The 24,160-nt window shown below is 35.4% G+C and overlaps 1 protein-coding gene across 1 annotated transcript in view; it reads right to left on the minus strand.

Annotated features, from left to right (window-relative positions):
• The window catches only part of LOC108294985 (ovostatin-like), a 78,084-nt gene that overhangs the window by 8,452 nt on the left and 45,472 nt on the right, over window positions 1–24,160 (minus strand). Inside the window, exons 12-26 of the mRNA XM_037734407.1 lie at window positions 21,720–21,780; window positions 21,017–21,162; window positions 20,524–20,673; window positions 19,330–19,500; window positions 18,536–18,632; window positions 14,769–14,862; window positions 12,832–13,060; window positions 11,146–11,272; window positions 10,667–10,785; window positions 10,101–10,152; window positions 8,837–8,920; window positions 5,685–5,861; window positions 5,410–5,491; window positions 2,623–2,779; window positions 141–215 (exon numbers count right to left, since the gene is read on the minus strand). Of these exons, the coding sequence (XP_037590335.1) occupies window positions 141–215; window positions 2,623–2,779; window positions 5,410–5,491; window positions 5,685–5,861; window positions 8,837–8,920; window positions 10,101–10,152; window positions 10,667–10,785; window positions 11,146–11,272; window positions 12,832–13,060; window positions 14,769–14,862; window positions 18,536–18,632; window positions 19,330–19,500; window positions 20,524–20,673; window positions 21,017–21,162; window positions 21,720–21,780 (1,821 nt within the window). The remainder of the gene's footprint in view (window positions 1–140; window positions 216–2,622; window positions 2,780–5,409; window positions 5,492–5,684; window positions 5,862–8,836; window positions 8,921–10,100; window positions 10,153–10,666; window positions 10,786–11,145; window positions 11,273–12,831; window positions 13,061–14,768; window positions 14,863–18,535; window positions 18,633–19,329; window positions 19,501–20,523; window positions 20,674–21,016; window positions 21,163–21,719; window positions 21,781–24,160) is intronic.

The raw sequence follows: 24,160 nt of genomic DNA on the forward strand, positions 1-24,160 counted from the left end.
GCACAGTGTAATTTGACTATTCAGAAGGATATTGATTCAGCATTATTCAGCATATGCCGTAGCTACAAACATATAGTTCTAGTTCCTATTACTATATTGTTGGCATAAAATGTTCTAAGTGTCACCAGTGGGCTACATACCGAGACTGGGTGGCCAGCTTCAAGCAGGGCGCTGATAACATAGGCAGTTAGAGAGATGTCATCATCTTCTTTTCCCTGAATGAAATGTATCGGTAACTTGTCAGTCTTATGGAATTCAGAGGAAGGGTTTTTCTAAATCTAATATATTTGAAATCTCAGATTGGTTGCTTTTTCCTACATTTTTGGGAGGTGAAGTTTTTCATATGCTCAAAAGACACTGTTTATGAAAATTAGGAAATAGTGAGCAAAAATCTGAAAAATTTATAGAAATGGGAACATCACTTGTAGAAATAACGTGTGGGCCTCAAAAGGCATTTAGAATTGAAGGACGGAGAGAATGTTCTGCAAAGTTCGAATTCAATTCTCACCCTCATATTTACCCTAGAAATAATATAAAAAGTATCATAAAAAAGTATGCTATGATATTACAATGATTAAAAGAATATAGTATAAAATAGAAATATTTTATAGAATTATAAGCAGCAGATCAATCAATAGAATAGGTAGAGGAGAAAGAAATCATATCAAGTATAAAAACAATATGACGAAGTTAGCCTCGAAAATCAGTAGGAACAGAAAGCATTAAATAACAAGAGGTGGCATAAGTGGTGATCTATTTAGAATATAGAAGTAAATTACATATAAATTATGTGACACACTGAAATAAATTCTAGCAGGTCAATAATACTAGTTATAAAGAAAATCAAACTAGCTCCAAAAGATGAAAGGGCAATTACAAACGAGAAAAATTAAACTAAAAATGATCATACAGGCCGGGCGAGGTGGCTCCCGCCTGTAATCCCAGCACTTTGGGAGGCCAAGGTGGGTGGATGACGAGGTTCAAGTGAATGAGACCAGCCTGGCCAACATGGTGAAACCCTGTCTCTACTAAAAATACAAAAATTAGCTGGGCGTGGTGGCACGTGCCTGTAATCCCAGCTACTTGGGAGGCTGAAGCAGAAGAATTGCTTAAACCAGGGAGGCGGAGGTTGCAGGAAGCTGATATTGTGCCACTGTACTCCAGCCAGGGCAACAGAGTAAGACTCCATCTCAGGAAAAAAATATGAAAAATATTTTACTTTTGAACCAATTAGCCTATATGTAAAAATAGACATTAAACATATTTTTCATATTTTCAAATATTTTTGTTTTCATACTTATATTACTCAGAGTTAGCAGTAGTGCTATGAATCACATACTCTACATGTTAAAAGAATCAATATTGTGTAGTTAAAAAATTACACTTTTATGACAAAAAGAATACCTAGCTAACATTTTTATATTAATTACATGTTGAGATGACATATTTTGGACATGTCGAGCTAAATATATTATTATAATAAAAAATTTCACTTTTAGATAGCTATTCTAAGTCAATAATGAGCTTATATGTTTACATTCTTACATGTAAGAATGTAAATGAGAGGCACATTTACATATAAGAATGTAAACAAAACATTATGTTGAGTTTATTAAGCATTACTTAAAACTCAAGCAAGAGTAATAAACAAGTTTTGGTTTATTCATACAATGACGTATAGGGAGCTATTAATTTTATGTTTTTAAGTTATTCTAATGACATGGTAGAGTTATTATAAATAATGTTAGGTTTCAAGAAAGGAAGATCAAAGACTCATGCAGGATAATCTCCACTATGTCTATAAAGCATAGGGAAAAAGAATGAAGAAAAATATTGCCAAAACATTAATGGTGATTATTTCTGAGTTGTTGACATATGAATAATATTTTGGTTAATTCCTTGTATGAAATCTCTGAGCTACTTTCAATAAATAAGTACTACTATAACAATTATGAAGAAAATATAAGTTTTAAAAAAACCTTAGAAATAAAAGACATATTCATTATGAACACTTAGGGATATTAGCAAGTAAGAGTGAAACAAATTGAATTCTAATAATAAAACAATATATATATATATTTTTTTTTCTTTTTTTCTTTTTTTTTTCCCATTTATTTATTTTATTGCATTTTAGGTTTTGGGGTACATGTGAAGAACATGCAAAATTGTTGCATAGGAACACACGTGGCAGTGTGATTTGCTGCCTTCCTCCCCATCACCTACATCTGGCATTTCTCCCCCTGCTATCCCTCCATATTAATAAAGAGTTTCTTAAATTATAAAGCACCAAACTATTAAGAATTATCCAGATTCTGTTATTTCTTCATTCACACTTTACTAATAATCTTGTCACTGCACCCTGCCCCCGGTCACCGCAATTACTGTTAGAATCTTCTAGAGGTTTTAACCTGATTGAAGGAAAGAAAATGTTCCATTTGCTATAAAGAAACATTTTATTGGTTTTCAGGATAATTTGTTTATGCTAATAGAAATTCCAGTTCAATAATTTTTACCAAAATTCCAGTTCAATAATTTTTACCAATTTCTTCAGTAGTACTTTGGGATTCACTAAACAGTTATGATAAAAGAACAGGAAACTGTAAGGTAGAATTTCTTCAGTACCTTCAAAGCATTGTTGAAGACTTTGCCAAAATTCAGGAAGCAGCCATCCGGTTTCTGAATATTTGAGAGCCAAATAAGGGTTTGGGATTGAACTTTGTCATCAATATAAATGTAGCGTTTAGCCTGTGCAAATGACTTGTAAACAAATGCGGTGAGCCTGGAAAAAATGATATACAGTGCATATTATAACAACCATTGAGAGGCAGGTGAATTCTCATTAAAATGTGTGACTTCCTTCTTGCCAGACATGGTGGCCGACGCCTGTAATCTGAACACTTTGGGAGGCCTACGCAGGCAGATCACAAGGTCAGGAATTTGAGACCAGCCTGGCCACTATGTTGAAACCCTGTCTCTACTAAAAATACAAAAATTAGCCAGGCTTGGTGACAGGCGCCTGTAGTCCCAGCTACTTGGGAGGCTGAGGCAAGAAAATTGCTTGAACCTGGGAGGTGGAGGCTGCAATGAGCCAAGATCACACCACTGCACTCCAGGCCTGGGCAACAGAGTGAGACTCTGTCTCAACAAAAAGAAAAGTGTGACTTGTTTCAGTTAGATTTTTTAGTTTCACATCCTGAAAATCCCTTTCTCAAGTTTTAGCCAAGTGTGTCCATCCAGCCAGCCCTTTGGCTTGAAGGATGATTTCAGTTATTCTAATGACATGGCAAAGTTATTATAAACAATGTTAGGTTTTGAAAAAGGAAGACTAAAGTCTCATACAGGATAATCCCAGTTATGTTTATAAAGCACAGGAGAAAAAGAATGAAGGAAAATATTGCCAAAATATTAATGAATATTATTTATGAGTTGTTGAAATATGAATAATATTTTATTAAATTGCATATTACTGATTTGTTTAATTTGTATATTACTGATTTGGTAATAATTTACATATTGCTGATTAATAACTTAAATCAAGTCTCCATCCATTCGACTTAAATTCTTTCTCTTCCTCTTTCTCTGAATTCACCATTCATGTTCTCAACGAGGAGACACCTTCTCTATAATGTCTTTCCAGATTCTTTTATCTCAATCTGTAGCAAAACTAGAATTCCTGCACTTGTTCTCTCTCAACATCTAACAGCTTATTGGGAAATTATAGAATGTTGTAACTAGAAAAATATTTCAGAGGCCAAGATGAGGTATGTGTGCCTTATTATCATTTCATGATAACCCGAGGTCTACAGGGTTTAAATGGCTCATCCAAACAGGAGCTACAGTTTATGCTTAGTTAACTTCTCCATTGTAAACTGGCATTCCTACCAGGGAAACACTGTCAGATTTATCCATGTGTGAATATGCATTGCATTTGGTCCAAACATATCCTCATATAGTTGATGGAAAATTTGCCGTGCCTATATACTTCCACAGTATCATGCACATATTTTTATTAGAACTTTCATCACGTTGTGTTTTAACTTTTTTTTTTTTAACTTGCCTTTACCTGCTATATTCTACACTTCCCAGAGTCAAGGATCATGCACTATCAAGAGGCAAAATAATGTAGTGAGTGAAAGCTCACATTCTGGAACAGACATTCAAGTTCTGCCACAAAATTGGCAACATGAACTTGCACAAATTATTTAACCTTTCTGTGGGTTACGGGCAGAATTGTGTTACCCCCTCATTCAAATTCATATGTTGAACCCCGAAGCCTCAGTACCTTCAGAATTCGACTTGTTTTTAAAGATAGAGTCTTCAAAGAGGTAAGTTAAAATGACCTCATTTTAGTAGACTCTAATCCAATATGACTGCTGTCCTCACAAGAAGAGGAAATGTGGACACAGATATGCACAGAGATAAGACCATGAGAAGTCAGGGAGAAGACAGCCATGTCCAAGCCCAGAAGACAGACTCAGAAAAAATATCAACCTTACTAACACCTTAATCTTGAATCTCTGGCTTCCAGAATCATAAGAAAACACATTTCCGTTGTTTAAGCCATCTGGTCTGTGGTATTTTTTAATGGTACCTAGTAAACTAATACATAGTGTTTCTGTTTCTTTATATGTACAACGAGTGTTACAATGCTATCTGCTTCACTGGGTTATTATGGACATTTACTGTCCTCAATTAGAAAAGAAACAGTAATGATGATTAAAACTAGCATTTGTCTTCTTATATCTCAGGGATGTATTACTGTTCCCAGGATATAGCAGCTAGAGGTGAATATGTATTTGTAAATAAAAGTTAGTAATATAAGGAATAAAGTTTAAAATGTAACTAGCATCTCATTGATCACCCTGTCTTTTAGGCTTACAATAATAATGTAATCTTTGCTTAATTTATTTTGGTTTCAGTACTTATTTCACCATTTGCAGCAACTACGGCTCTGCTCCCATAGGGGTTTTTAATGTCTCATTAAGAGGATTCATAGCCACACAACATGATTTCTGAGTGGTACTATCAGTTATCATAAACAATCTTGAAGCTGTCTTTAGGTTAGGCTGGGATATGATTTTTTCATTGGAATAATTTGCTTATATAATAAATGTAGTTTCAATACTTTTATCCTGCTCTATTGAATGACTTTGCCTAATAATTTGCTTATTTATCATGTATATATATTTTTGTAAGTAAAAGATAAAAATACCATACCATAAGTCCTTAATCCAAGAGCCCAAGAATCCTGCTAAAAGAATGTGCATATGTGTGTGGAAGTTTGTTTATGTAGTTTGTGGGGGAAGATCCATAGTTTTTATAAAATTCACAAAAATCACTTGAAAAAAATAAGTAGATAAGTAATTAGAAACAATTAGTTAAACTGATATAAATAATAAACATTCAAACCATGTATGTCCATGTTGATCTTTATGTCCAAAGGCACTATATGATCCATCTAAGTGTTTATAAGACAGCTGCCTCTGATATCCTAAAACAAGAAGAGATATTATTTTTCAAACTAAAAGGAATCATCCAGAAGAAGTTGGATAAGTTGAATATCTGTGTTAGTTATAAGTGGATGTATACATATAGACAAATACATTCATGTACTTAACAAGCAAAACAGCCGGGATTCAGGGATTTCGCTGAGTTAAGCAAAATAAAGCTTCTAAATGCTTTACCTGCGGTCAGGTATCCAATAGCCTTGGATTTGATCTCTTCTGTCAGTTGTTGTGTCTGACTCAGATAGTCCAAGATGTAAATGTTGGGAGTGAATAGGGCCATATTCTGCTCTCCACAACCAAAAGGAAGGTGAAGAAGATTCTGTAAGTTTTGCATGGCAGAACCAAGAAGGTCTCCTGAAAAATCAATCAAATCAATATGAGGGACTTTATAAAAATTGATAAGATAAAGAATATTAGTTTGTATTCAAGATCTCTATGCCATAGATATTCAAAATGATTATTTTTAATATTATCTGGATTTTACTTTCTCTTCTATTTGTTGGGCCCACACTATAGAATCAGCAAGACACCTCAGGGCCTTGCTTTCAGAACTACAGTGGAGATATGTTATCCAAAGCAGCACAGCCAAGAGCAGAAGAACCCAAAAGTTTGTGGGAATCAACATTTCTTGAGAGCTCCCCGGGTGAAATAGAAAACTCCAGGTCCACCACTAATTCAAAAACAGTAGACTTTGGGCCCAAAATAAGCCTTTATAAAATGTTTACCATTTATCAGATACTGTTCTGAGCACTCTGCTCATATTAATTCATTCAATGCTTATAATAATAATACAAATGGGTACTATTTTTCTCATCTGTAATAAAATTGAGGCACAGAGAGGCTGAAACTTTTCCCAGCATCATCCAGAAAAGACACGGCAGAGTCAGGAACTGAGCACAGAAAATAGAGCTTCGGAGTACTTGGACTTGACCACCTTCCTACACACTTTCCACCAGTACCTAATAGTTGTGTAGCACTTACTACTTATCTGGAGACGTCTAAGCATCTTAACTCATTTAATTTTTATAACAATCTTATGAAATAAGTAACACCATTATCTTCACTTAAGGGATGAAGAAATGAGACACAAAGAGGCTGAGCAATTTTCCCAAGTGACACAGCAAGTAGTGAATATGGGATTCAACGCAGCCTTCTGGGAAATTCAGTTCTCTTAACCACTATGCATTGCCTCTGTAAAGAACTTCTACAGGCTGAAGGCTGATATCATATCAGGTATCTTTTTGAATCACAAGGGTATGAAACTAGAAATAAATAACAGGAAGAAAATTCACAATAGGTAGAAATTGAACACATGCCTGAATACCCACTGGGTCAAGGAAGAAATCATAAGGGAAATTAAAAAATACCTTGAGACAAAAGAAAATGGAAATACAACATACTAAAACTTATGGGATACAGCAGACGCAATCTGCAGAGAAAAATTTATCTTAATAAACAGCTATATCAAAAATGAAGAATTATCTCGAATAAATAATCTAATGTTACACTTTAAGGAAAGGTGTAACACTGTTTTTTAGAAAAAAACAAACTAAGCCCAAAGGTAGCAAAAGGAAACAAATAACAAAGATCAGAACGGAAATAAATACAGTAGAGCCTAGAAAAAAATCAATGAAACTAGTTTTTTGAAAACATAAATGAAATCAACAAGCCATTACCTAGGATCAGAAAAAAAGCGTGAAGACTAAAATAAATAGGAACATAAATGAAGGACAAAACATTAGAACTTATACCACAGACAAAACGAAACAAAAATTTAAAAAAAGAAAAAAAAACTGATACCGCCGAAATACAAAGGATCATACAAAACTACTAGGAATGATTATATGCCATCAAACTGATAATCTAGAAGAAGTAGATACATTCCTACACACACATAACCTACTAAGACTGAACCATAAATAAAAAATCTGAGCAGACTAATAATAATGAGTAAGGAGATTTAATCGATAATTAAAGGTCTCCCATCAAATAAAAGTCCCAAACTGGATGGCTTTCCTGCTGAATTATTCCAAATATTTAAAGAACTAATATCAATTGTTGCCACGCTCTTCCAAAAAATCAAAGTAATACTTCCAAATCATTTTACAAATCTAATATTACTCTGATACCAAAGCCAGAGAAGGACATTCCAAGAAAAGAAAACTACAGACCAAGATCCCTGATGAATATAAACCCCCCAAATCTTCAACAAAATACTAGCAAATTGAATTCAACAGCTCATTAAATAGATGAAAATTGAGCCATTTGCTATTAAGTACCCTAAAAATAAGAAGGGTTTAGAATGTTGGTGCTGGATATAATAGCGCAGCATCTGTGACTTATATTTGTTGGACATCATTTTGGTAACGAGACTTATTTGCTCAAAGTCAAAAGCTCAGGTAAGCCCAGCTCTTCTTTGGTTTTGACACTGGAAGATGTTCTTGATGTAAAATGAGTGTTTGTCCCCTCTGTCATGAGTATTTTTCTGGTCTATACTTCTTCTACTGTACGTTTTTTCCACTGTACAGTATTCTTTAGATAGCCATGTTAAGTCTTTAATCTGGGCTGTATATTGATGAAGATTAGAAGGCAGGGCCTAAACAGTCCAGAATTGCTTTTAAAAATGATAGAAATAAATCATGGAGGTAACTCTCTTTGAAATCTTGAATGAACAAGAAAGCAGTTCTCCCTTTTTAACAAGGAAATAATGACAGGAATATATTCTATTTAATTTTGGCATACATTTCATGCTTCGATGTCAAAACCTGTCTTACAGTTGTTCTTATTATCCTTAAGCTTGTCCAGTTGCGGGCATGTGACTGGGGTTCCAGGCTTACAGGGCCTGTGAGTTACGAGTAAGAAGCTTTGCCTGGCTTTGGTCATTGTCCCACAGGGACTGTTGCCTTTGTGTGGAACGCTGTTAGCTCCTACCTGTCTGTACAATTTCAGTGCAAAAGGAGTGAAATATCAGTGTTAACCAGTTCAGCATGCTGTGCTGTAAAAATCCCTCATCTGTGAGAAAGCATCAAAGTTTTTCTTTACTGAGTTGGCCTTAAATGAGACATTAGCCAGAAATGCTAATGACAGGAGTAAATTTGTATGTTCAGAGATCAAATGGCCTTTAAGAAAGGAAAGTGAGTGTGTGCTTTGGAGCCTCTGACGCTTAATTTCTTGATGTGGTTGAGTATTTAGTCATATGTACCAACCTCAATTATAAAACTCTAAGTTTAGAAATGGAGTCTAAAAAGATGACAAAACAGAACCATGGCAGAAATAGGTAAAATTTTTCTCTTTCCAAGCTTATGTATTATAATGCTTCGCAGACTTACCAAGGACAGACCAGTAGGCTCTAGGTGAATCTTTTACAAGATTATCTGGTAAAGTTAGCACTACTGGTTGAGATACTGTGGATCCTAGGAAACAGCAAAGTGAAAATATTAATTCAGATCTCTCATTTATTTTAAAGCCCATGATTTTGACTTTGATTATAATTTATCTTCTTGATTAGTAAATCACTTCATGTCTACTTATTGCCTTTTCCCAACTCTAAAATAATCAGAAAAAAGGTCAAAAGGATTCCTATAATTATAACTAATCATATTTACCTAAACTCTTCACAGTTACAATATAACATATAATAAAACCTTAACTTTGGTAAGTACATTCGAATTTACTTTTGCACATATTATTCAATTGGATTTTCACAAAACAACTTATAGGATGAACAAACCAGGTGCTTTTCCTGCCTTGGTATAGAAGAGTATGCTTAGGCCAAAAGAAAATAAATTTGGGACATCACCTAATTATAAGTAATAAAACACTGAATCTGAACCCAGTGCTTTCCAACTGGGTTCAATGTAATTTTCACACTGGTATTAAAACACTTCACTACCTGAATATGCTCCTTAAGGTGACAAAGTATTGGAAAATAAAATGAGATCTCTGGCTTCTCTTAACTATAGGAGTCTCTAGTATTTCTAACATTCAAACCAATAAATAGTGGCAAAAGCAAAATACAGTAGATAATAGAAATAAATCCTGTTGCAGTCTGCTACTATTTGTAGGGCAATTAATTGTTGCAGTGTTGAAAACAGACATAGTTTCAGGCAATGGATGTGAAACAAAGCCCCAGATAGGAAATGAACATCAGAAGATGTAGTAATCAGAAAAAAAAGACTTATCAGAATTTGGCTCAGAGGTGGGAGGATAAGAGAAAGTTCTGGAAATGATATACATTAGGTAGAGAAAATTTTTCCCTGGTTGGGGCCTTTTGACAGAACTTTTAGAATCATAGTTATTATTTAATGACAAAATTAAGGTTTGGATGGGGAGAAATGAAGAGGTGGAGATAAGGGTTAAAGTCAAGGATACTTGAATACCTGAACGAGGGAACAGTCGGTAAGAAAGAACTAAAAGTTTAAAATTTGCTTTGGCTTGTGGAATTATTAAATTTTACTACTTGAAAGTAATTTAATCTTTCCCAGTAGCCATGTTCTGAGAAGATAAATAATAAAACCCTTCATTCTAAAACAAAGACAAAAGTTTCATTCAATGTTGCCATGTCAGCAAAACTATGTGAAGGGATCTACTTGCCATTTGTGCAAATAAGTGAGCCCTGTGTCATCTCCTTTTCAATACCTTCAGGCTAATTGTTGGAAAGAGAAAAGAAAGTAGTCATAATTAATTTCATAGATCAACAATATTCTGAATATTCAGCATATTCATAAATTAATAATGCCTAAATAGAACAAATCACCTTCAAAATGTATTCCAGATAGTGAAGCTATGAATTATTAAGCCCAAGAGAATACAGAAATGAACCATTCGATTTTGTATGCTATATAATAAGCTGTGTTACCAAAATGAAAGGCAAGGATTTTCATAAAGATCCTTTAGGCTCCAAAGTTCTGTCACTCTACTTCAAGAATACTGTACAGTTGACTTAAAATATTCTTTGCATGAGTGGATGAAAGGTCTGTCTTTGGCCCTGTTTTCCAAATGTTTGATCAAAATACTGTGTTTTATCTTTGGATAAGTGGTTCACTCCTATTTCCATGGGTTCTGAAAGCTATACTTCACACTTCTTAATGGAGATAAACCTTAGAAATACAGACAGGCTGTTTTCCTCAAGGCCCATAAGTTTTACCCTGAGGCCATACCTCTACCAGCAAGGATTTGATCAGTGTATCCCGCCAGCCAATGTCTGGAGCTGTGGATGACCCATTCCTGCAGCCACTATTTTGGAGGGTTTCAGCAGTGACAGTGAGGTTGACTGTACCTTAAGCGGCAGAAAATGTAAATGGAAGTTATTCAAATGAAGATACAAGGAGGCAGAAATTATTTTGAACTCTATGTAGAGGTAAATTGTTAAAATAATTGAAATTCGACAGGGAAGAGAATAAAATATGACATGGAAAATAAGAACTCTTAAAGTCAAGACTTGACTTCAACTCCCCACCCTTGTCCCCAGGCATATTGGTCTTGGGCTGTGAAAGGGTACTGTCATAAGGAATGAAAGAATGGATAAGCGATGGTGGTAAGTAACGGGTAACTTGCTTACATAGAGAAATAGTCCGACATGAACTCTTAGGGGGATTTACAAAAGGCTGTAAAGACATATAATAACTGCAAATCTTACCCAGTGTTTTGGGGGTAACCAGCCAAGTAAAGGATTTTTTCTCATTGCCGCATATACAAATATTTTCATGTTCAGTTGAGAGAAGTCTGGCTTGGTAATCACTAGATGCTCTCAGCACTGTATTTACCTGTGAGGGTCAGATAAGGAAGGAGAGAGAAGAAGGATTTAATCTTTTCCATATATAAACATGCATAGTCATGCATGGCTGAGAAGTTAGAAAAGAAGCTCCCTACCATTCATATTTTCTGCTGTGGAAAGAATGGTTTCCAAACCATGGGGAGCCCTTCAAAGTCTTCTTACATAGTTATAACTCGACCTTTGGCACGTAGTGACTAATTACTTTGAAAAACCAGTACTTTGGTCTTATATCATAATGCATTACTTTATAGAACTACAGCAGAATAAGCAGATGTTGTGGCCAATTTGGGTTGACCAAGTTATCATAAGCTCTTAGGAGCCTGTTTACTTTTTCTTTTCTGTAAATTGAGGCCATTGTCATCTATAGCTCACAGTTGTGTGTGCTACAGCAAATAACAGATACGAAGCGTCTAGAAGAATGTATCACAACTCAGGCTTACACATAAAAATTTTACTAACAAGGAAGCAAAAACAAACTTTCCTGAATATGAAAAAATGTATTTTATTTTTTTCCTAAAAAAATAGCTTCCTAATAAACTGAGTAGTTCTGCCTGCTTCATTTTTAAAAATAAACTGTATCGCTTAAAGTAAAATATGCTGATTAGGTCTATTACTTGGCACTTTGGATATGTCATGTTGTCACTACTCTCTACTCATGTTCACCAAATAATTGGACGTCAACAAAAGGCTGGGTTTGTGGATCACATTATATTGAAAATCATTGAAAGAGATGAGCTAATGCAACCATTAAAGGCCAAATTGTTATTATAGATCTAGTTGAAATTTGTTATTTAGGTAAAAGAGAAGGGGAACAAACGCGAATGCCTATTATTTGCAGTGTATTGTGTAAGGCTCATGATTTACATTAGCTCATTCAACTTTCATAAGGACCCAGCCAAATATGTGTTATTAACACCATTTTACAGCTGATACACTGAGGCTGATGGAGGGTAGTACCTTGTTCAAAGCAACAGAACTAGACAGTCTAAAAACCAAGATACGAACCTAGGTATAAATGGTTGTGCTTTTTCTGTTGTGAAATTGCTGGTTTTTTTTTTTTTTTTTCCACAGCTATTGGCCAGCTCTCAAGGGCCTATGAGACCTCTACGCTGTCATGTATCCTTAAGTATCCCAAAGATACTTAAAATCTAATTTGCTAATCTAATTTGATAATATCCAGCTTAATTATTCACAAGTCCTTCTGCTTCGAAAGGGTCTTATACATAAAATTATTGAATATGTTGAAGAATCAAGAGTTCTAGGGGTCTTATCACTCAATCATTTCCACTGACCCTCCCCTCACACACAATAATGAAAACTAACTTACACCACAGAGCTTGTCTTAAGTTCTTTTATGTTCAGCCAGCCACCTAGATATAAGAATTTATACTTCTAAACCACACATTGAGTGGTTGGCAGAGCTTGTTAACATTTTTTGAAAGCTTAGGAAGGCAAAACAAGTTCTTACCAGGTTCTGATCATCAGACAACCAATATCTGAAGATAATTTACATAGGGAAGAACTTGCTATTATAAGAAGAGCTGGTACCTGAATACATCTGTTCAGGTAGTTGAAGACATTGGCCTTCAGAGTAAATGCTTCTCCTCGGATCACCGAATAGGGCAGAGTGAGGTCCACAAAGAAGGGCTGAAAAGCTGTCATGGAGACAGTTGGTGAGAGGCCAAATCCAGCTTTGTCATTCATGCAGAATCCGCTGGCTTTCCATTGTGTGATGGTATCCGGAACAGTAAGCTTAAGGTTGGCTGCACCTGCAGAGCTAATAAAGGAGATAGCATACAGAGTCAGAGAGAAGCTGTCACCATACAACACATGTGTAATTAGATCATATCACTTCTTGGACCTTTATATTTCTTCCTTTGACTGTTCGACAGTTTGCTAAACTACAAGAGGCAAATTCTCTTTTCTTTACCCCATTCTCTCTGTTTAGCTCTATGTCATGCCTTATCTGTAAAGGAGCTACACTGTAAGCTTTTGTGTCCAGTGCATAAGCTTTCCTTCCCTTTGAGTCATCTTTGACTCTACTGTTTCTTCATTTTGAGATCTCATCTTTTAATTCTATTTTAAATTTATGATATTATGTCTTTTCTTATAATCCCTGAAAAATTATAAACTGTTTAAATACTTGACATAGGCATTAATCTTTTACTTTCTTAGAAAACACTGAGAAAGATAGTTTCATCTCTGTGTATTTCTGTCTTTCGTTATCAGTAGACACTGTGAGTGGTCTTCAACACCAAAATATTTGGCAATGTTTGAGGGAGCAGGAGACATAAATTAATGACTCATTTAATGTTCTCAAAATACCTAAATTAGCAATTTGTTTTAGTTTACTTGTAAGTAATTGCTATCACATTTATTTAACTTTACTGATAAGTATGGGAACATGAGCCATGTTAAACGGTTTTTAAGTTTAGAGAGTGCACATTATCCTGTACTTGAAATTTTCATGGCACCTACTTAGAAATTTATTTTTTTCCAACCTCCTTTTCTCCTCTTCTTCCTCCTCTTCATTGTTTCCTTTTTTCTTCCTCTTTTAGAGTTTCTTTTCTCCCCTTTCTTTCTCCCTTACCTCCATATGTATTTGCTGAGTACGATGTTCATCATGTCATACAACAATAACAAAAATTTCAGTCTGTTTTAAGTCTCCCGTACAACTTTTCTTCCAACAACATCCAAGTTCTTATAAAACATAAGTGATATAAGGTCAGGCGTTTGAGACCAGCCTGGCCAATATGGTAAAACCCCTCTCTACTAAAAATACAAAAGTTAGCTGGGCATGGTGTCATGTGCCTGTAGTCCCAGCTACTCGGGAGGCAGAGGCAAGAGAATCACTTGAACCAGGGAGGCAGAGGTTGCAGTGAGCCGAGATTGCGCCACTGCACTCCAGCCTGGGCAACAGACTGAGACTCTGTCTCAAAATTATAATAATAAATAGGTGACAAAAATAAGAAAAAGAAATAAGGAAGCCATCATTCTCAGCAAACTGACACAAGAGCAGAAGATCAAACACCGCATGTTCTCACTCACAGGCGGGTGTTGAACAATGAGAACACATGCACACAGGGAGGGGAGCACTACACACTGGGGTCTGTTGGGGGGAAATAGGGGAGGGACAGTGGGGGGTGGGGAGTTGGGGAGAGATAGCAAGGGGAGAAATGCCAGATATAGGTGATGGGGAGGAAGGCAGCAAATCACGCTGCCACGTGTGTACCTATGCAACAATCTTGCATGTCCTTCACATGTATGTACCCCCAAACCTAAAATGCAATAAAATAAATTAAAAAAATAATAATAAAAGAAAAAATAAAAGGAGAAAGTGAAAGGACGAAAATAGAGAAGTTATAATCCTATCACAGGTGCTGCACACTCTTTTTATTTCCATAAGGCTGGCAAATGCAACAACTGTCTTTTACTCAGATAAAAAGAAAAATTAAACAACAAAAAATGCAATTAAAAATACTCACTCAGTTGTAATAAGATTCCAAACCCAAGTTTCAGGAAATGATTTTCTCAGAGTTTCACCGTAAAATTTACTCCCAATCTTTAAATCTGTAGCCTCTATACAAATATAAAGAAAATATAAAGAAAATAAATATTTGCACTAATGGAAATGCTAATTAGCAATGATGTGATCATTTAACAATACATAATGTATTAAATGTATTAAAACATCACATTATACCTTATAAATATATACAGTTATTATCTATTAATTAAAAATAAAATAAAACTTTAAAAAAGTAAAATTTTATCTGGAGGAATGCAAAGCAACATAAAAAATAATTAGCTATTTCATATCTAAAAAGTCAAATTTAACTTCTTAACAAGTGAAGTTATGTTTTGAGGGCAAAAATTTTTTTTTTTTTGAGACAGAGTCTCACTCCGTCACCAGGCGCCAGGCTGGAGTGCAGTGGCGCGACCTCTGCTCACTGCAACCTCCGCCTCCCGGGTTCAAGCAATTCTCCTGCCTCAGCCTCCCGAGTAGCTGGGACTATAGGGGCACGCCACCATGCCCAGCTAATTTTTGTATTTTTAGTAGAGACGGGGTTTCACCCTGTTGGCCAGGATGGTCTCGACCTCTTGACCTCGTGATCCACCCGCCTCAGCCTCCCAAAGTACTGGGATTACAGGTGTGAATCACCGCGCCTGGCCCGAGGGCAAAATTTAATAATAATAGTAGCCATCATTTATTGAATTATTGCTATTTCTCAGTCATGATTGAAAATGTTTTTTAATATATAAACTCATTCAATCTTCATAATAATCTTTGAAAAAGCTTTAGAAGTCCATTTAGATATATCTTATGTTTGGTGAATAATATATGAATATTTCACAGATGTTTATTAAAAATTAGGATATTATAAATTATTCATCCCTGAAATAACCTATCAGAGCTATTTTGTCATATTGTACCTAAAAATACATTATACGAGTAATATGCAAATACACTATCCTATACAATAATTAAAAGATTAAAAATAAAATCAACTTTCCCTTGACTTCTACCACCAATTCCCATTTCATCTGAATATCTTAATAATATAATGCTCATTTTAATTTATTTTTCTTATTACCCAGTTGCCCATTTAGTCTCCAATGTAAATTCCTTGGGTTACTGTCCATGTACCATCTTTCACAGTCTTTAAAAGTGTAAATATTGCTTAGAGGTCTATAAGGCTTCACTGTGAGAACTGATTCAATAGGAGATGGCACAGGTAAACTTTAAATTGCAACAGACTTATGATTCTTTATTCCCAGATTTGGCTGTGCGCCTGCAGCTATTCCACAGTTCCAGACCCCATCATGTGCAGAGGTATAATGGTTTATTTCTGGTCTCAATCACAATTGGGTTGCACAGTTTCAGCACTTAATATTGGCCTATTGAATTTGTTCAGGATTACTGCAAATCAGTGCTAGCTAGAGCTATTAGTTATTTGCTGGTTTTAGGAATAACCTTGTAGACAGACTATGATCTGTGTTGATTTTTTTTTCCTAATTTTCACCCATCTTTACATTTATGAATAAACAAATATATGTATATTATACATATTATATATAATATATTTAAATATATATTATAGTATATAATATATATTTTAATATTTTATATATATAAATATATAATACATGTAATTTATAAATATTTAAATATTATCTTCTTCCCTCTTCCTGAGGCATCCCTCCTCCTCATTTTCCAGCACTCAAATGTATTTTGTATTTACCCTGGATCTGTATATGTTTTTCATCAATATGTAATTTTGCTTATTGAGTTTCTTTTAAACTCATACAAATGATCTTACAATTTAGCCATTACTATATTTCTTACTTTTCCCACTTAAAACTTCATTCTCAAAATTTACTTATGTTATTTCTTGGTGCTTCCCAATATTCCATAGCCTGTATTCACCACATATTACTTGATCCATCTTTTAGTCATAGTCGCCTAGCTTATCTTCATTACATGCTAGCACAACCAGCAATGCACCAAATATTACACAGCGTGCGTGTCCTCATATACTTGGGTTGTAGGTCTTAGTGTTTACGCCAAGAAGTTTAATTGCTGTGTTAGAAGGTATATGCCTAATAAGTACTATAAGACCCCACACAATGTCTGTACAACCTTATAATCCCATTAGCAGAACACACAGTGCTCCCATTTGCCTTGTTTGAATAACAATTACCATTTGATTTTTCTTTCTTTTCACCATTGGCGTAGGTGTTAACTGGTTTCTTGATGTTCATTTAAATTGTTTCTGATTATTAGTGAAGTTAAATATTTCTTCTTACAGTTCTTATCTATTTGGTTCCCCTTCTTTACATTGTGCCTTTATATTTTTTGCCTATTTTTAAATATACCAGGCTGTTTTGTATAGTCTTTGATCAGGTTTCTGATTGAAGGTCACTTCTTCATAGAGGTTTTCTCTATCTTATTTAAAATAGAATCCTGATGTTCTGCTCTTTTTCTTTATCTTGTTTTATTTTCTTTACAGTAGTTCTTTGAGAGGTAGTATCTCATGATAGAGAAACATAGACTTTGGGATCAGAACGCCTGGATTATAATCTCATCTCTGTTATTCAGCATCTGTTGCATTGGACAAGTTACTTAACCTGCCTAAGCTTCATTTTTCTTATTGATAAATTGAAGATAATAGCTTCTAATCTATAGACTGTGATGAATAAATGGCTTAACATTTGTAAAATGCTTAGAACATTGCTTGGCATGTAGCAACCATTCAGTAAAGATGAACTATTGGAGCACTTATTACCATCTGAAACTATGCCATTGATATAGTTGGAATATTTATTTCCTCAAATCTCATGTTGAAATGTAATTCCCAGTGTTGGAGGTGGGCCTGGCAGCAAGTGTTTGGGTCATGGGGGCGGATCCTCTATCACTTGGTGCTGTTCATGCAATAGTCAGTGACTTCTTGTGAGATCTGATTGTTTAAAAGTGTGTGACACCTCTCCTCTTCTTGCTCCCATACTGGCCATGTGAGACACTTGCTCCCCCTCATCTTTCATGCCTGTAAGGTTTCTGAGGCCTCCCCAGAAACTGAGCAGATGCCAGCACCATGTTGCTTGTACAGGCTGCAGAACTGTGAGCCAATTCAATTATTTTCTTTTTTTCTCTCTTTTTTTTTTTTTTTTTTTGAGATGGAGTTTCCTCTTGTTGACCAGTCTGGAGTGCAACGGCATGATCTTGGCTCACTGCAACCTCCGCCTCCTCGGTTCAAGTGACTCTCCTGCCTCAGCCTCTTGAGTAGCTGGGATTACAGGTGTGTGCCACCACATCAGGCTAACTTTTTGTATTTTTAGTAGAAACGGGGTTTCACCATGTTAGCCAGGCTGGTGTCAAATTCCTGACCTGAGATGATCTGCCTGCCTCAGCCTCCCAAAGTCCTGGGATTACCGGCATGAGCCACTGTACCTGGCTCCTATTTTCTTTACAAATTACCCAGCCTCAAGTACTTTTTTATAGCAACACAAGAAATACACAAATGACAATATGCAGTCATTTGTATATTGTCTGCATCCCAAATTCAACGTAAACTTCATGAGTATTACCTGCATTTTTCTCACTGTATTTCTAACATCTGATATGACAGGCATATTAAATGAATTAAAAGACGAAGCAAAAGAAAATAATTACCTGCCGTCTTTTCCGGATCAGTTTAAAAGCATTAAGAGGTCATAACCTGTCACCTGCCCTTCATATTATACTGCGACTTACCTAAGGAAACGTAATCAGCAAAGTCAGGATGGTTGGAATCCTTGCATAATACTGGCTTCCGGAGGTGAGAGTTGGTAAAAATCTTTAATCCCATTGCCTTTCAAGATAAAATCAAGTGTAGATCACTTAACAATATAGACTAACAGCTTGGACCGATTTTTTCTTTTATGCATATTTTCAATTTTCACTTATTTATTTCTCCATCTCTAATTGTCATATATGTAGAGATACTTCACTGACATTTCCTAAATTTCATGTCTCTGAGTTCCTTAGTTTCTCTAATTCTAATGGCTTTTGCTCTATTTTCCTAATTAAGGGCAGTTGATTAAAACCTTTAAATAAGGAAGGACAAAAAAGATATCTCATATCCCACTACACTTTCACTACTTTGAATTTGGCATTTTTGTTGAACTAGGGATAGTATCTCACTTGTAAACACTTTAAATAGTTATAATAACCTTATTATAACTATTATCATTTATAACTTTATAATTACTTAAATAAAAGTATATTACTATAACTTTTAAAAATATATTATAACTTTATAGTAGTTTATTATAACTATATAAAATAAAAACTTTATTATAACTTTATCATATAATTATAACTATAAGAAATTTATTAGTTTTTTGCTAATACAATATTCTTTGAGATATTATTTATCAGACATTAGTAGTAATTATAAATTAGTACTCTAAGCTTAAATTCTTAGATTAAAAACCCACACCATGAATATTTCTATTTATTTATATATTGTCACATATATTCACCATTTTAAGACATAGTTGTCTTACCTTCACAAGGTCATAGGCATCTTTTCCGAAGTCCGCCCACGCAGGTGTGTAATAAATTCCATTGTAAAGGACATGTTCATCTTTAAGACACGGCACTTTAAGGCCATCTTCTAAGTTAAGTCCTTTGAAATAGTAGCCATGTAGTTCCCTGGAATATAGCTTATTATACACCTAGATGGCAGAAGAGAATCAACTGTATTTTTTTTTTTTTTAAAATGGATCCTCACTCTGTTGCCCAGTCTGCAGTGCAGTGGCATGATCTCCACTCACTGCAACCTTCCTGAACCTCCCTGGTTCAAGCAATTCTCCTGCCTCAGCCTCCCGAGTAGCTGGGACTACAGGTGTGTGACACCATGACAGGATAATTGTTTTTGTATTTGTAGGAGAGATGGGGTTTCACCGTGTTAGCCAGGATGGTCTCCATCTCCTGACCTTGTGACCCACCCGCCTCAGCCTCCCAAAGTGCTGGGATTATAGGAGTGAGCCATCGTGCCTAACCCAACTGTAATTTTTATAGGAAACAATTCATTTCTCCATGCAAGCAGTGTATAAATAAACTATATAATCCTGTGAATATCCTATGTAAAATTGTCGTAATACCTATACCATATAAACACATTTTGAGAAAGTATAGGATCTTAGATCTATAAAAACTTTGACATACTATGTAATCAGTTAAATAATTGCTGGCTAAATCACATTAAAACTAACAAAAAAATACATGAGATTCAATTGGATTTTAATACAGTCCAGATAAAGGCACTGCTCAATATTCTTTGCGGACTCATTCAAGGACACTGTGAGACAATGCTCTCGGTTAATTTACTAAATCTCCCTAAGCCTAAGAGTAGACATTAGTCAAAATGGGAATACTGCATCAGTTCTATAGGGTTGATTAATATGATTAAAATTAGATAATAGATAGGGGAATGTTCACTAGAGTAAGTGTTAAACAGTAGACATTTAGCAACTGTTACTTATTTTTAAAAGTGTTACTCACTTTTTCTATTGGAGAATTAGTACAATTGGAGTAGAGTCCTTTTACATGATTTCTAACCTAAAATATTTTTTATGCTTGGAACTCTGGCCAACTTCTTTCTTTTCTAGTCTATTTAAGATATCCTGTTTTTATCCAAAGGTAAAGACATAAAGCTATACCGTTGGTTGTGAACAAAGGTGGCTTTTATCACTCACACTTTGTGCTGATAGCTGACCATAATTCCTATGTAGCAATACACTCTGGTCTACAGCCCAAAGAGCACAGAGAGAGTTTGAAGCAGCCGAGACTTGAAGATCGATATTGGATCCTGGTAAACTTTTTTCTTTAGAAAAATTTAAGTTGACCTGAAAATGAAAATAAACAAAAGGGTAAAAAGATGGCAAGTTGTATGAGAAGAATCATCTTGTAGACTACTCTTAACTTTTTAAAAACACACATAAGTTAGAAGGGCTTTCTGTGATATACCCACCTAATAATATCCATAATTTAGTAAAACAGGAACAACATCCAAGGTGAATGTTATAATTCTGCTACTCTTCAATCATCCAACATATTAACTTTTCCATGATAGCTTTCCTTTATTTTTCATTTTGCAATTCTATGAAAAATTGGGAGTTTAAACCCAACACTCCCTAAGTTCTCCTTAGTTTTCCCAAAAATTGAAAAAGAATCATTTTTGTCTCCCACCTGATTTTTGAAGCATTTCTCAATTTGGAATTGGGCGCTGTCCATCACCATTTCTCCTCCAGGATGTAAGCTATAGACAAGCAGATCTACTGAGGGCGCTAACTCAGGGCGAACATCTATAGAAATGGAAAATATGCCCTTCTTCCCTGTGAAAAGAAAATTTCAAACTGAAAAAGTGCTTTGATGAGATAGTTAACCGTCATCTTGCAGAAACCTGCCACTGAATTTCTAGCCATCCTACCCACTGCCAATGAAAGAGACTGCTCCGACCCACCAAATTTAATTTGTAAAGTATTTCTAGGAGGAGTTCATAACCTATTCCATAAATTATGAAAGAAAAAGACAGTCGAACATTTCTTAATACCTCAAACTTCAGTCTAAGTTTGTTTCATTTAAAAAAAATCCCCTCTCTTTGGAATACAAAAATACTTACCTGTCTTTCTTGGAAGAGAAAGGGAAGAACCAATGACCCTTTTCCATTATAGTAGTGTTTGGAATATAATTAACACAATATTAATTAATTGTTTTTTCATTTGGCATTGTGCCTAGTCACCTATCTTTACATGTTCCCCAAGGGCAGTCTGGGGGGCAGTAAAACGATCCTAAAATGGGAGGATAGTGACTCTTAAAGAAAAATATAAAATATATCCCTATTAAAGCATTCTGTTTTTATTAAATTATATGATAAAATTAGAGGCCTCACCATTATCATTGATCTCAATTAGCTGTTGCCCATGAAGAATGATTACACCTTTTGAAATCATCTAGGAAAATGAAAATATAATGATAAAGTTTAGAGAACAGAAACTAAATTTCATTTAATTATAACTAATGTGATTTACCTCCTTTTTCTTGTCTGAACAATACTATTGACACATTTACTAGTAAACTCAGGTTACCAGTAAACAAACATATGACTCTAATAACTATATTCAAGATAATTTAGGAGTCATAAACTTGCTATAAAGCAATTTAATGTTCCACATTCCAAAACAGTTTTCTAAGACCAATAAACAACTTTTTATTTATATTGGTAAATGCTGAATTACATCTAAATGTATTCACTTTAGTGAAACAAAGTTACGCAAAGAATTAGGAGGATCCCAGCACTGAAGGGTTTTCTGAAAGCTGTGTTTGATAAGCAAGGTATAAGAGGGCCTGTTCATGTATCTCCACCCAAAATTTAAAGAAAAGAAAGTAGCAAGCAGGGGGTACCCCAGAAAAATGCTTCTCTCGCTTCACCTTTATCAGCAACCTTGTGCAAATTTACATCAGCAGACCTCTAAAGTGCAAACGAAGGCTGGAGACTTGAAATCTAGTAAAAACTCCTTGAATTTTTAAATTAAAATTTTAGAATATTATTTTAAAAGATGCTGAGACCTGCAGAAAATCTAAAGCTTCCAGAAGATCTTGCAGCTTGAAGTTGCTGGAGCTGGTACTCCTCTGTTTAATATTGCACTGAATATTAAAATTGCTTTAAATCTCTGAAGTGCCGAGTTCGGGTTATTAGTTCATAAAAAAGAACTGAACCTCAACTAGCTGGAAGATATTGTTTTTGGAACTAGAACATTTGCAAAAAGGTATAAAGCTCAATGTTTAATGAGCCTTAAAGATCTGAGTACTGTTGGCTATATTAACTTTGACTTCTCACAACAGAAAGACAGCTCTTGTAACAGACAAGTAAACTGAAGAGGCACGCAGAGGTACTGATATTTGTCAGGTCACCCAATTTAAAAAAAAGCTTAGGCCAGGCGTGGTGGCTCACGCCTGTAATCCACACACTTTGGAGGCCAAGGCGGGCAGATCACATGAGGTCGGGAGTTCAAGACCAGCCTGATCAACACAGTGAAACCCCATCTTAAAAAAGAAGAAGAAGAAAAAAAAAAAGCTTAAAGGCCTGAGTATCAAATTAATTCTTGAAAGCCTGAGAATTAAATTAGCTCAGCCTCCATCCATTCATTCTAAAATATTATATTGAGGGTTCTCTCTGTGATGTGCACCCTGCTAGGCAGAAACTCCATTCAGCCTATTATGAAAGAATACGTAAGGGAAGACTTGAATTGTCTAGGAGATTAGAAAGTTTCATTTAAGCCAAGAGATGAATGCTGAGGAGGAATCAGCTAGGAAAACAAGGTGCAGACAGGCTGGGAGTTGTGGTAGCAAAAGGGAACGAAGGTAGTTATGGGCAGAAGAAAAAACCTGTGGGAGGCTTCTGAGCCGGAAAAGCACATGGCTTATTCAAGAAAACGAAAGCCCTTTGCGTCTACCATAAAGAAGGCTCAAGTGTAGAATGATGCAAAATGAAGCTGGCGAGCGGCACAGTCGCAGAGCAGATAGTCTTGCAGGCAAAGGAAAGGAATCTGGTATTCGTTTTAATAGAAATAGGCAGTCATTGACTGTATTTAAATTAGAGGAGTGAAATAATCCTAATTGCTTTTTAAAAAAAAGCACTCTAGATTGCCAGAATAAAGAAAGAAAGAAGAAAAGGAGGGAGGGAGGAAGGAGAAAGAGAGGAAGAAAAAGTCTTTAATTATATTAGGAGACTCATTTAAAATGGAAATGAGACAAAGTAATTGCAAAAGCCTTATCAGATCAGAGTGTGGGGCAAATATAAGCTATTTCAAGAGGGAAGCTGATGACAAATAAATCAATTCACATCACAGACCTGCAAAATGGCTCAGCTCTGGATTGGGAGGTATTGGATATTAAGATGAACTATCATTCTCAGCAAACTGACATAAGAACAGAAAATCAAACACCGCATGTTCTCACTCATAGGCAGGTGTTGAACAATGAGAACACATGGACACAGGGAGGGGCGCATCACACATTGGGGTCTGTTGTGGGGGGGCTAGGGAAGGGACAGCAGGGAATGGGGTGGTTGGGGAGGGATAACATGGGGAGAAATGCCAGATATAGATGACGGGGGGATGGAGGCAGCAAACTACCTTGCCATGTGTGTACCTATGCAACAATCCTGCGTGATCTGCACATGTACCCCAGAACCTAAAGTACAATTAAAAAAAAAAAAAGATGAGCAGAGGCATGGCCAGAAAAGAGGAAGGCAAAAGTCAAGGGCATGTGGGAGTGTCTTTATAAAAACGAGTTAAGAGGTTCAGCTTTTCGCCCCAAGGATGCTTGGTA

The sequence above is a fragment of the Cebus imitator genome, unplaced genomic scaffold (genome assembly GCF_001604975.1).
Source record: "Cebus imitator isolate Cc_AM_T3 unplaced genomic scaffold, Cebus_imitator-1.0 Scaffold614, whole genome shotgun sequence".
NCBI classification, from domain to species: domain Eukaryota; kingdom Metazoa; phylum Chordata; class Mammalia; order Primates; family Cebidae; genus Cebus; species Cebus imitator.